This window comes from Gopherus flavomarginatus, chromosome 3, assembly GCF_025201925.1.
Source record: "Gopherus flavomarginatus isolate rGopFla2 chromosome 3, rGopFla2.mat.asm, whole genome shotgun sequence".
In the NCBI taxonomy this organism is placed as follows: Eukaryota; Metazoa; Chordata; order Testudines; family Testudinidae; genus Gopherus; species Gopherus flavomarginatus.
This window is the reverse complement of record NC_066619.1, coordinates 265,497,200-265,509,160: the sequence shown is the minus strand read 5'-3', so window position 1 is coordinate 265,509,160 and position 11,961 is coordinate 265,497,200. Positions and strand designations below refer to the sequence as shown.

Genomic DNA, 11,961 nt, shown 5'->3' with positions numbered 1-11,961 from the left:
GTGGGGATGCCCCCGCCCTCAATTGTGAGGGCACACTTGACGAGGGCACAGGCCTCGTCAGCCACCTTTTTAGCCCATGTCCCCATTCAGGACATTTGTAGGGTGCCACGTGGTCTTTGGTTCACATGTTCACTTTGTATTATGCGATAGTCTACCAAACCAGGGAGGACGCCGGGTTTGGCAGGGCTGTTTTCCGTCCCGAGAATTTGTGAACTCCTACCCACCTCCATCAGGTATAGCTTGGAATCACTTGTTATGGAGTACACATGAGCAATCACTCGAAGAAGAAAAGACAGTTACCTTTTCCATAACTGGTGTTCTTTGAGATGTGTTACTCATGTCCATTCCACATCCCACCCTCCTGCCCCTCTGTCGGAGTTGTCTGGTATGAAGGAACTGAGGGTGGGGGGAGCATGCAACACCCCTTATACTGCACCAGGCAGGTGACACTCAAGGAGATGCAGGGGGGCGCTCCCCTCCTACGGGTACTGCTAGGGGAAAAACTTCTGGCACCAGTGCACGTGGTGAGCAGACACATCTATTGTGGAATAGACATGAGCAACACATCTTGAAGATCGCCAGTTATGGAAAAAGTAACTGTCTTTTCTCTATGCTGTCAGCAGCTTTGGCTCCCAGATGTGACAATTCCCGGTGGTGACAGCAGTAGCGGTTTCTTCTTTTCCCTTGTATTATAAAGCATTGCATTTCAGCAGAAAGTTTAAAGTTGCCACTCAGCCAGCAGGAAACTTACTGTGTCTCTCTGCTTGTCAGTTCCCACTCTTAGGGGAAGGAGCCAGTAGCAGAGACTGGGTCAGAGAACACAGACAGACTAGATTATGGAATCATCATCAGTACTTTGTGTCATTTCTTGTTTTAGATAAATAAATAAATTATCCTAGATCCTGCCTTGGTCTTTCCTGAAATACTGCAGTCCTGGCCCTAAAGGTAGCAGGTCCTGGGTCCGGCAAAGGGTGGAGGAGGCTGATTTCTTTGCTGAATGATGACCCTAGTAGTGACTTCCCTCCCAGCTTTCAGGTGTACTTGCTGGAACAGCAAACCAAGTGACTGAATTAGCAATATCAGTTTAGCTGCCTGGCTCTTTCTTGACCACATGGAAAGGTCGTATGGTGGTCCACAAACCATAGTATGGGACCTGCCATTCTGGAGCCCAGTTAACTAGAGAATGGATAGTGTTAGAGGTAAGGCATGAGACTGATAGCTGGAAGATGTGTGTTCTATCCCTGCTCTGCCACAAAATTCCTCTGTGACCTTGGTGAATCATTTAATGTCTCTGTATCTCATACTTCCCATCTGTAAAATGGGGGATAATTATACATACCTACATCACAGGTTCTGTGGGGATTAATTAATTTCAGATCCCCTAAGATAACAGATGCTATGTAAGTGCCAAGTATAATTATTATTTATTGCTGAATCTGGAGTGAATTCAAAATTCACCCAGTCTTTGTTGTTCACTTTTAAGACGTTGCCTACACTAGGAAGGTTTTGCCTGTATAATTATACCAGTATAACTATACTGGGAAAATCCACTAGTGTGGACACAGTTATAGCAGTATGAAAGGACTTTCACTGGTATAGTTTATGCCAATTCCCCCACTTATAAGCACAATTGTACTGATATAAGTGTGTTCACACTAGGGCTCTGTCTACACTGGCACTTCCATTGTTAGAACTTTTGTCGCTCAGGGATGTAAAAAACCAGCCCCTTGAATGACAAAAGTTTTTTAACTTGGACAGCGCTTTGTTGGCAGGAGGTATGTTGGTAAAAATTAAACCCTTAACTGACTTAGCTATGCTGATAAAACTTTAAGTGTAGACCATACCTTCCTGTAGAATGAGTTTATTGTTTCTGTTTCATCAGAGTACTATGCATTTTCTTTCTCTTTTATTTTTTCCTAGCTCACTGCTCCAGCATTCTTATAAGTAACTACTGGGCAGGTAACCATCTGTTAATGAATAATTCTTGTGTTTTCTGATATTGGCGTTGATCTGTTCCATGTTTTGCCACATAACACAGTTTCCTGAGTGGCTTGTCTGGAGCTCTTCATAATTACTGTGTCGTGTTTATAATTACATATCAAAGGAAAAGAGAGAAGTGCTCCCGTTGCAAATAGCTTTCTGAGTACAAGTAACATCAAGCCGGATCCTGTGGATGTGCTGAGTACATTTCATACCCACTGAGTTCAGGGCAAGTGGAGGGCACTTATCTCCACACAGGGCCCTTTGAAATCTACTCAGTCCCTGTGGTTTTAATAAAATAGCTCCAAAAACTGCATTCACATCAGCCCACAAAGAAGTTAATGATTAACACTGATAAGAGCTCTGATTACTTAACAAGTTACAATACTCTAAAGTCAAGTGAACCACTGGGAGATTTTGGTATATCCAAATCTCTTGCGAAAGCCTGTAGCTGATTTATCCTTCAGCTTCAGACCCCTGGGCAGCAGAACAGCCCAGCCCTATGGCTGTATGCAGAGATTTTTGGAAAGGAAAATGAAGATGAAAGCCTGCAGTCCTTTCATTGCTGTCATCCTGGCTTTGACTTTTAGCAGTAACTGTACAGGGATGGTAAGTGTGATTTTCTTGTGATTTGGAAAGGCTGGTCAGTGCACCAAAGGCTGGATGTGAAACGACAGGCGCCAGATACTTATACTTGGCTTGAATGGGTAGAGCCAGACGGCAGGCTGAATTACACAAAGCAAGTTAGCTGACAAAATCTTTCTTCATGGATAATTTATCTGATAACTTTGTGGAAAATCAGGTATCATGTCCTGCTAATAATACTACAATGGCTATGCATATAGGAGTCCTTTCATCCTACCAGTAGGGTGGACAACAGCAACTCCAGCATGTAATACACTGCCCAATTATCAAGGGAGGAGCACACAAATGCCAGGGATCTGTAATGTGCTTGCTGAGCAGACAGGAGCACAAGTTATAAGGTTTCATCTATAAGACCCACCCCGTGCATCAAACTTCATGGATCTTTACCTCTAGATTGCCCTGTTGGGATCTGAACATGTGCATCTACTGGAATGTAGGTATTTCACACTTGGTGCTCAGGCTACTAAGCTTTCTCCTGGTGCAGGTCCTGATACAGCAAAGCACTTACGCATGTGCTGAACTTTCAGTGCTTCTATGCTTAAAATTAAGCAGCACATACATAAGTGCTCTGGATCCGGGCTCAAACCAGTAGTGGTTAGGGGCGGGGCCATTAGGGATTAATGATAATGCTAATATTTGTGTCTATATATTTTTAAAGATTTGGCTCAGCCATCTAACTACACATATCTAGCCTAGGTAACCACCTGTTCTCACCTCTGGTGCTAGTGTCCTCCCCCACACCTTTCAACAGTGTATTACATGTTCTAGTTGCATCTTCTCTTGGACTGTAAGCATTCCAGGCCAGGGAATGTCTCTTTCTATGTGTTTCTACAGTGCCTAGCACAAAGGGCCTCAATCCTGATTGGGCCACTGGGTATTGGAGCAGGCCTTAGGTTGGGAGGTGATGGAGCTGTTGTAGGCTCCGGAGTGTGGAACTTGTTTCTTCCTTGCATCCATCTAAGCTTTTCCCTGTGGTAATAAACATCTCAAGCTGTTTTTTTAGAAGAATCATGCTTGGCTCCTTCTTTATTAACCTCCTTCTATTTCTCCCCCTTCCTTATGTGGCAGTTCCCTTGACTGTTTTTCTGATATTGAATTTATATTATATGGATACTGTATTTTAATCACGGCTTTATTGTTGTTTATTGTCCTGAGTGCCTTTGGTGGTGGTGGCACTTTGTATGTCCTAGTATAATTTCTTATTTCTTGTGGCTGATTAGAATTAACATATTTAGCTTTATCGGTGTTCATTTCCTGATCAGTGAGCCCAGATAGAGATTGCTTATAAGTCAGCCCATGCTAACACTGCTAAATGATGTGAAAGGTCAAAAGGTTGAGGCATTATTCATAGTTGTGAACTAGCTTTGAAAGACGTGCTTCCCACCAAAAGAAATAGGAACATATGTCCCTAGATAACAGAGAGATATAATGAAGCTTGTCTTCTGCATTCTTGTACCATGTTTGGCTTTTCCTGGATAAGCCATGACCTTTCATCAGCTAATATTTATTTATTCCCTTTCACAAAACTGCTCCCTAGCCAAAACCACACACAAATCGTAGGATTCTTGTAGAAGTGCTACATAACAAATGTTTTGGGACTCCTCTGAATGTATGTTTCGTCCTTACAGAATGTTTCATGTAATGGATTTTCAATCTGCATTATTTTTATTTGTAGAACCGTGGGTCTATGCAAAGAAGAGGCCCAGTACATGAAATCTTTCACCACAGAGGTACCAAATCAATTCTAATAGGCATCAGTAATAATATAAACTGTTTACCCATATCTATGCTATGCAACCCTATAAGAAGCCTGTTTTTTGTTTCAACGTGAATTCTTAAAGACAGTGGCGGAGGAACAGAAAGATGGGCCACAGTCCATATTTAATTATTTATACACAGTGGAGCAGCTCTAACAGGAAATACTGAGAGACACTTGCCTCAGAATATCCTATAGTGCAGTGGCTAGGGCACACTCCTGGGTGGGGAAAAGCCAAGTTCAAATCCCTTCTTCACATCAGGCATAGCAGAGAATTGACCTGGGTCTCCCACATCGTGACTGAGTGCTCTAGCCACTGGCTAAAAGATATAAAGGTGCTGGGGCAACAGTGCTACCTCTTCCTCTGGGGTGTTATGTGCCAGACCCAATCTGGTAGGCAGCTTCTGAGAACACCTACCAGATCAGGCCCCACAGGTAAGATAGGCAGAACACCTAGTCTGAGGATCATGCTGGGGCTTAAGTGTGAGCTACATGCAGGCATTTAGACTGAAGTGGCTGTGCACCTGCCCAGTGACAGATTTGTAAGCACCTAAGGGACTTTGCCTGTGGAAATTCAGGCCTCTAGGACTTTAGGCACCTACAGCGTTAGGTGGCAATTGAGGGGGAGTGTTTGGTATCTAAATTTTGAATTTTAGCACCTCAACTGACAGCGAGGTGTCCTAATCCCTTTGTGGATCTTGCCCAGAAGTTGATGGAAGCTCTCTGAACTATGGCCCCACCCTCACACCATCCCCTCCTCCAAGGCTTTGCCTCCATGCTGTCCCTTCTTCCTGACCTCTCGCACCACCACTTCCCCTCAAGGCCCTGGCCCCATGCTGCCTCTTTTCCCCCAAGACCCCTCCCCCTGCTCACTCCTCTCTATCCCTCTCCTCCATCACTTGCCCTTATGGCCAGTAAAAAGTAGGAGGGCCTTATCTAGCCTTACCTGCCTTATAGAGATCCTATCATCCCTCTTAGGCAACTGTACTACTGAGGTGGTGGGTGTAGACTCATTGCTTCTAGATATCTATCTCAGTCCATTTTTCGTTACTTGTCCCCATATTAAGCATCTTCTTCCACCCTTTACAACCCTCCTATCCCTTTGGCCATTTTTGTCTATTTGATTGTTTTACAGGCTGACACTTTACTTTAAATGGATGTTATAATGCGGTATAGAGGCCCAATGAGTACTACAATAACTCCTTGCTTAAAGTTGTAGTTATGTTGCTGAAAAATGCAACTTTAAGCAAAATGATGTTAAGCGAATCCAATTTCCCCATAAGAATTAATGTAAATGGGGGAGTTAGGTTCCAGGGAAATTTTTTTCACCAGACAAAAAAGTATATATTATATAGATATACACACAGTATATGTGTTAAACAAAGAATTTAATACTATTCACAGCTATGATGATTGTGACGCTTGGTTGAGGTGGTGAAGTTAGAGGGTGGAAGAGGGAGGGATATTTCCCAGGGAATGCCTTGCTGTTAAATGATGAACTAACACTCGGCTGAGCCCTCAAGGGTTAACACGTTGTTAATGTAGCCTCTCACACAGGGCAGCCAGAACATGAGGGAGGGGAGACAGCATAGCAGACAGAGACAAACACATACCTTGTGTGGGGGAGAGAGGGAGAGATGCACACTGCCCCTTTATGTAAGCTGACCCACTCTTAAGTGCATTGTTTTTTTAAGTGGATCAGGAAGTTGAGACAGCAGCTGCTGCCACAAGCTCTCTGTCTCTCTCCGTCCGTGTTCCCTCCCTGCTCTATATGGAGAAGGGATAAGTGGGGTGCAGTAGCAGGAGGGAGGGCGACACCCTGACATTAGCACCCCCTTTCCCCCCCTGCACAGCAAGCAGGAGTCTCTGGGAGCAGCTCCAAGGCAGAGGGTAGGGGCAGCACATGGCAGTGGGGGGAAGGATAGCTGAACTGCCTGGCAATTGATAGCCTGCTGGGCGGCTGCAGCACAGGGAACTTAAGGGAGTGGGGAGCTGATAGGGAGGCTGCCGGTCCACCCTGGTTACAGCTCCCACCAGCTAGCTGCACTGGGCTGCTCTTCCTGCAAGCAGTGGACAAAACAAGTGGCTGCCAAACAACATTATAAGGAAGCATTGCACAACTTTAAATGAGCATGTTCCCTAATTGATCAGCAATGTAACAATGAGACAATGTTAACGGGGATGACTTTTAAGTGAGGAGTTACTGTATTTCAGATATCACATTAACAATATGAATGTATTAATATTATTAATTATGACGTCTGGCTGTACCAGGAATTGCCCTATATTCGTGAGCTGAAATTATCTGAAATTTGTATTCTACCACTGACTACTTACATTATGTTGCTTTAGCTGTAGTGCCTGCAGGTCTCCTTTTCCTCTTACTATACCAGAGTTCACAAGAAACAGGATGCACCATCCTATTAAGATACCTGAAGATTCCTTTCCTTTAAATTAGCATTACTTTTGTGTAAGCAACGAGGTGCATGTCAGTGTGTGACTGCTTGGAACGTTTTACTCTTGTATTTCAGTGTTTACAGAGGATGAACAGCTATGTACATTTCCCTTTCGGTATGGTGGAAGAATGTATCACACATGTATATCAAATCTATTTTCTCAAAAGAAATGGTAAGTCAGCTTTGCAAAGAAATATTCCATTTATTTATTTTAAATTAAAATGAGTAGGTGTCTGATCAGTAGTCTTGTTTTTACCATAAATCTTTATGGGACCAATCCAACACTCATTGAAATCAAAAGAGAGACTCCCACTGATGTCAGTGAGCATTGGCTCAGACCCTGTATACAGAAAGAGATGGAGCAATGCCAGTGTCTTAAGGCACAAAGAATGCACAAAAGTAATGCAGAAGAATTATGCGTCATCGCACAAAAAGAATGCAGAAGAATTATTCATCATGGGTCATACATATTCTTTCCTTGATTCATATATGAGAATTCCAGTTCAGATCATTGGCAATTCCTTGTGCAGTATAAGTGGAGAATATGACCTGTAGACACCGGCCTCCTGCTGGTGACTTCCAGGAATTAGCTCCGGAATGCCCTCTGCAGGCCTCTCGGTGATCTGCTTGCCCTCTGGCCCCATGTTCCTCCCAGGACCCTGGTGACCTGTTAGCTGGGCCGCTGACCCCAAGTGGTAACCCCTTTCTCTCAGGGTCTTCCCTCCCCGGGAAACCCCCACCCACTAGTCCCACCTTACCTCAGTATAAGGCTACTGCCAGTCATTGTCTAGCCCCACGCCCTGGGGCAGACTGCAGTATCAGCCTACTCATCACTGGCAAGGTTGGGTTTGGACCTGCTGCCTTGGTCTACCCCTGGGCTGCCCTCTGCAACCCCCTGTACTCATTGGCCTTATGCTAGGCCGCAGCCTGGGGCTTTCCAGGCTGGAGCTCCTCAGCTCCTCTGCCTTTCCCCAGCCCTGCTCCACTCAGGTACACTGTCTCCAGCTCCCTGCAGCCAGGCCCAGCTCCCTCTACAGGCAGAGGGAGACTGTTTGGCCTCCTGGCTCACAGCCTTTTTATACAGGCCAGCTGTGGCCTGATTGGGGAGTGGCCCAGCTGAGGCTGCTTCCCCAATCAGCCCAGCTTTTAGAGCTGCAGCCCTCTTCTTTAGAGGTGCTTTTAAACCCCTCAGGGCAGAAGCGGGTAACCACCCTGCTACAGACCCCTCTATCCTTTTGACTGCACTCCTGTCCCTGTTTTTCTATTAGTTGTCCCCCAAACTCAGTTGGGTTTTTGAGGTCCTGTGGATCCTCCCCTTAGGCTAGGGGGGATCCTTTAGCAGTGGGTGGGCTTCCGCCCACCCAGTTCCCAGAAACCCAATAGGTACAGGCCCCTCTATCCTTTTGACCCTTTGACCGCACTCCTGTCCCTGTTCTTCTATTAGTTGTCCCCCGAACTCAGTTGGGTTTTTGAGGTCCTGTGGATCCTCCCCTTAGGCTAGGGGGGGATCCTTTAGCAGTGGGCAGTTTCTTTGACTGCATATCTATTGTGGGTGTAAAGTGCTAGTGTAGTGTAGGCACCATAGGACAGTCTCATGTGGACTCATTTAAACTAGTGTTGTTGTAACTGTGTCAGTCCCAGGATATTAGACAAAGTGGGCGAGGTAATATATTTAATTGGACTAACTTCTGTTGGTGAGAGAGACAAGCTATCCATTGTTGAAGCTGATTGTGATGTTCAGAAAGTTGAGGCTAGTGTGGGAGTGTTCCAGAGAGAAATGCACCATGAAACCAATGATAAACCTGAGATACATTGATGATATTTTCATCCTCTGGACAGACAACTTAAAATCCCTTACAGATTTCCACCACAATTTTAACACACACTCCCTGTCCATTAAACTCTCTCTGGAATGTTCCTGCGCCAGCATCAAATTCTTGGATACCACAATCAGCTTAAATAATGGAACCCTACGAATGACTGTACAAGAAACCCATGAATCACCACACCTACCTTCATAGATCCAGTAACCATCCCAAAGATACCAATAAATCTGTTATCTACAGCCAGGGGCTCTGATACCACAGAATAAGCTCCCAAGAGAAAGTCTGGGATATACACCTTAACACACTTAAAACCACCTTCACCAAACAAGAACACTCCACAAGAAAAGTAGATTGCATCATGGATTGGGCCACCAAAATACCTTGAGAGAACCTGCTTCAATACATAAATAAAACTCCCTCTGGCTGCACACCCCTTGTTATCGTCTACCACCTCACTCTGGAACCCATACTGGGAATAATCATACAACTACAACCCATATTCGATGAGGACCTCATCTTGCAATAAATCATTCCTGAAACAACCCCCCACCCAACCTTTCTAAACTCATCATCGAAGCAAGCTCCCCACAGACCAGGACACACCAACTCAAAGTGGCACCAGATCCTGTCAGAACAACAGATGCAAAACCTGCAGAAATACTTCCTCCGTGCCAATGATCAACATCTGCCACAACACACCTTTCAAGATCCATGGGTGCTACACATGCTTATCGCAACATGTGGTGTACCTCACTCAGTGACTAAATGTCCCAATAACAACTACGTGGGTGAAACCAGACAGTCACTACGCTCTCGAATGAACTAACACAGGAAAATGATAAAAGACAAGAACACCCTATTACCTGTGGGTGAACACTTTTCACAAAGTGATCACTCTATATCTGACCTATCTGTCCTCATCCTCAAAGGAAACCTGCATAACACTTTCAAATGATGAGCCTGAGAGCTTAAATTCATAACTCTTAAGACCATGATTTTTAGTGTCTAGCAAAAAGACACTGGATTTATGGCTTATTACAACAGTTTGTAACCCACTAGTGTCAAGTATAATTCCCAAATCTGGACCTTAGCGTCCAAAATATGGGTACTAGCATGAATTCCCCTAAGCTTAATTACCAGCTTAGATCTGTAGCGCTGCCACCAATCAGGAATTTTTTTTAGGGCCTGATACCCTCTGGTTTCCCCAAAACCTTCCCAAGGGACCCCAAGACCCAGATTCCTTGAGTCTCACAAGAAAGGGAAATAAACCATTCCCTTCCCCTCCTCCCCTCCAGGTGTTCCCTCCCTGGGCTCCTGGAGAATTATACAGATTCAAGCTCCATGAATCTAAACAAAGGGATTCCACCCTTCCCCTCCCTTCTCCTTCCCTGTTAAGTACAGACTCAGTTCCCTCGAGCCTCAACAAGGGGAAAAGAAAATTAAACAGGTCTTAAAGCAAAGCTTTTAATAAAAAAAAGAAAGAAAAAAGTAAAAGGTTTATCTCTGCAGTTTAGATGGTAAACAGTACAGGGTCTTTCAACTTATTAACAATAGAAAGAAACTTTCTCCAGCAGAAACACAATTTAAGCTACTTCCAGCAAGTACACATATGCAAATGAAAAAGAAAACAAATTAAAAGCCTATGACTGCCTTTTCTACTTACAATGTTGAACAGATAAGAGACTGTAGAAGGGAGATTGGCAGAAACCTGGTTGCACCTCTAGTCCCGTCCAGGACCCAGAGAGAACAAAGCCGAACCCAAAACCCACAAACAAAGGCTTCCCTCCACGAGATTTGAAAGTATCTTGTCTTCTGATTGGTCCTCTGGTCAGGTGTTTGCAGGTCACTGTTTGTTAACCCTTTATAGGTGAAAGAGACATTAACCCTTAGCTATCTGTTTATGACAACTAGCCCCCCTTTTTGTCATATAACTGCAGAGATGTTAATGTTAATGTTAATTCAACTTGAATTGTCCCTTAGAATATGTGCTAGCTACTTATACCACACTATCTGTTTGATCTTATATCTAGCTGTGACGCTCTGATTACTTTTTCCAGACCTGAGGAAGAGCTCTGTGTAGCTCAAAAAAGCTTGTCTCTCAACAACAAAAGTTGGTCCAATAAAAGATATTACCTCTCCCATCTTGTCTCTCTTTTAAACTAGGTAATTCAAGCTAGGAAGTCACTTCTGATTATTGTGATTATCCACAGGTAAATAGCTGATGAGAAAGGCACCAATGAAACAATATTTCAAGAGTATCTTAATTCAATATATATAATGTGAGCAATTTTCTTTCTTGAAACCTGCATCTAAATGAGCCAACACAGTACAGATTGATCTTTAGGCCCATTTCAGTTTATTTCATGTTCAGAAGGATTCTTAACTATCTCTGAAATCCTCCATATATATCTTTAACTAACTATGCCATAGAAGTTGAAAAAGAGCCAATGTGTGGGATCCAGGGTTGGAGCACACTTGAAAGCTGACCTTAGGTGGCTTTCATTTGTGCTTCCTGTTTTCAAATACAGTTTACAAGTTGGCAGATAAGAGAGGAGGTAGTTGTAGCTGCCTGATTTTGACAAGTCATGTCTGTTTCATCTTTATCTCTGACCTTTCTAGCGAACATATGCTATTCTCTCATAAGCTAAAAGCAACCTGACATGTCTTCAGAGATCTTGATGCCAGAAAACTAGCACTGCATAACAAAGAGAGAGCTGCCTTGTGCATTGTTTTTGTTAGCTTATGTGCGTATGAGCCTGTGCTGCACAGGAGTCATCTATAATAATGGACTTCAGATGACTCTGCTGACTGGTGAGCAGATAAGATTTCACTTCCTCCATGCTCTTCTTGAGGTGGCTTATACTGGAAGGGACATTATCAGGGACTATCATTGTGGCTGGCCCCTGCTCAGCAGTTTGGCACAACCTGGCCCTTTTTATAGCACTTGACAAACTAAAACAGATTGGATAGCAGCACATTGTTCTTCTGATTTAATGCTTTCTACATACATTGCTTAACCTGAGGGCTTTCCTATATAATACCTGTTTGAAGTGTTGTTGTGGCCGTTTTGGTCCCAGGACATTGCTAGACACTAAAAATCATGAACTCAATAAAGACACTGAATTTATGGCTCATTATAACAGTCTGTAACCCACTATCCCTCCATTGTCCTATGACTGTAGAGGTGTTAATGTCCACTTCACCCTTGAATGGTCTTTTGTAACATGTGTGAACTTATTGGTTTAACAGTCTGTTCCACCTTCTATTTAGCTGTGACTCTCTGGGATGTCTACATTGC

At 43.9% G+C, this 11,961-nt stretch overlaps 1 protein-coding gene across 1 annotated transcript in view; it reads left to right on the top strand.

The window, feature by feature from the left end:
• The first annotated feature begins 2,471 nt into the window (after window positions 1-2,471).
• Window positions 2,472-11,961, top strand: part of HGFAC (HGF activator) — a 73,291-nt gene continuing 63,801 nt past the window's right edge. The window contains exons 1-3 of the mRNA XM_050947700.1: window positions 2,472-2,589; window positions 4,301-4,355; window positions 6,913-7,009. Of these exons, the coding sequence (XP_050803657.1) occupies window positions 2,491-2,589; window positions 4,301-4,355; window positions 6,913-7,009 (251 nt within the window). The 5' untranslated portion in view covers window positions 2,472-2,490. The remainder of the gene's footprint in view (window positions 2,590-4,300; window positions 4,356-6,912; window positions 7,010-11,961) is intronic.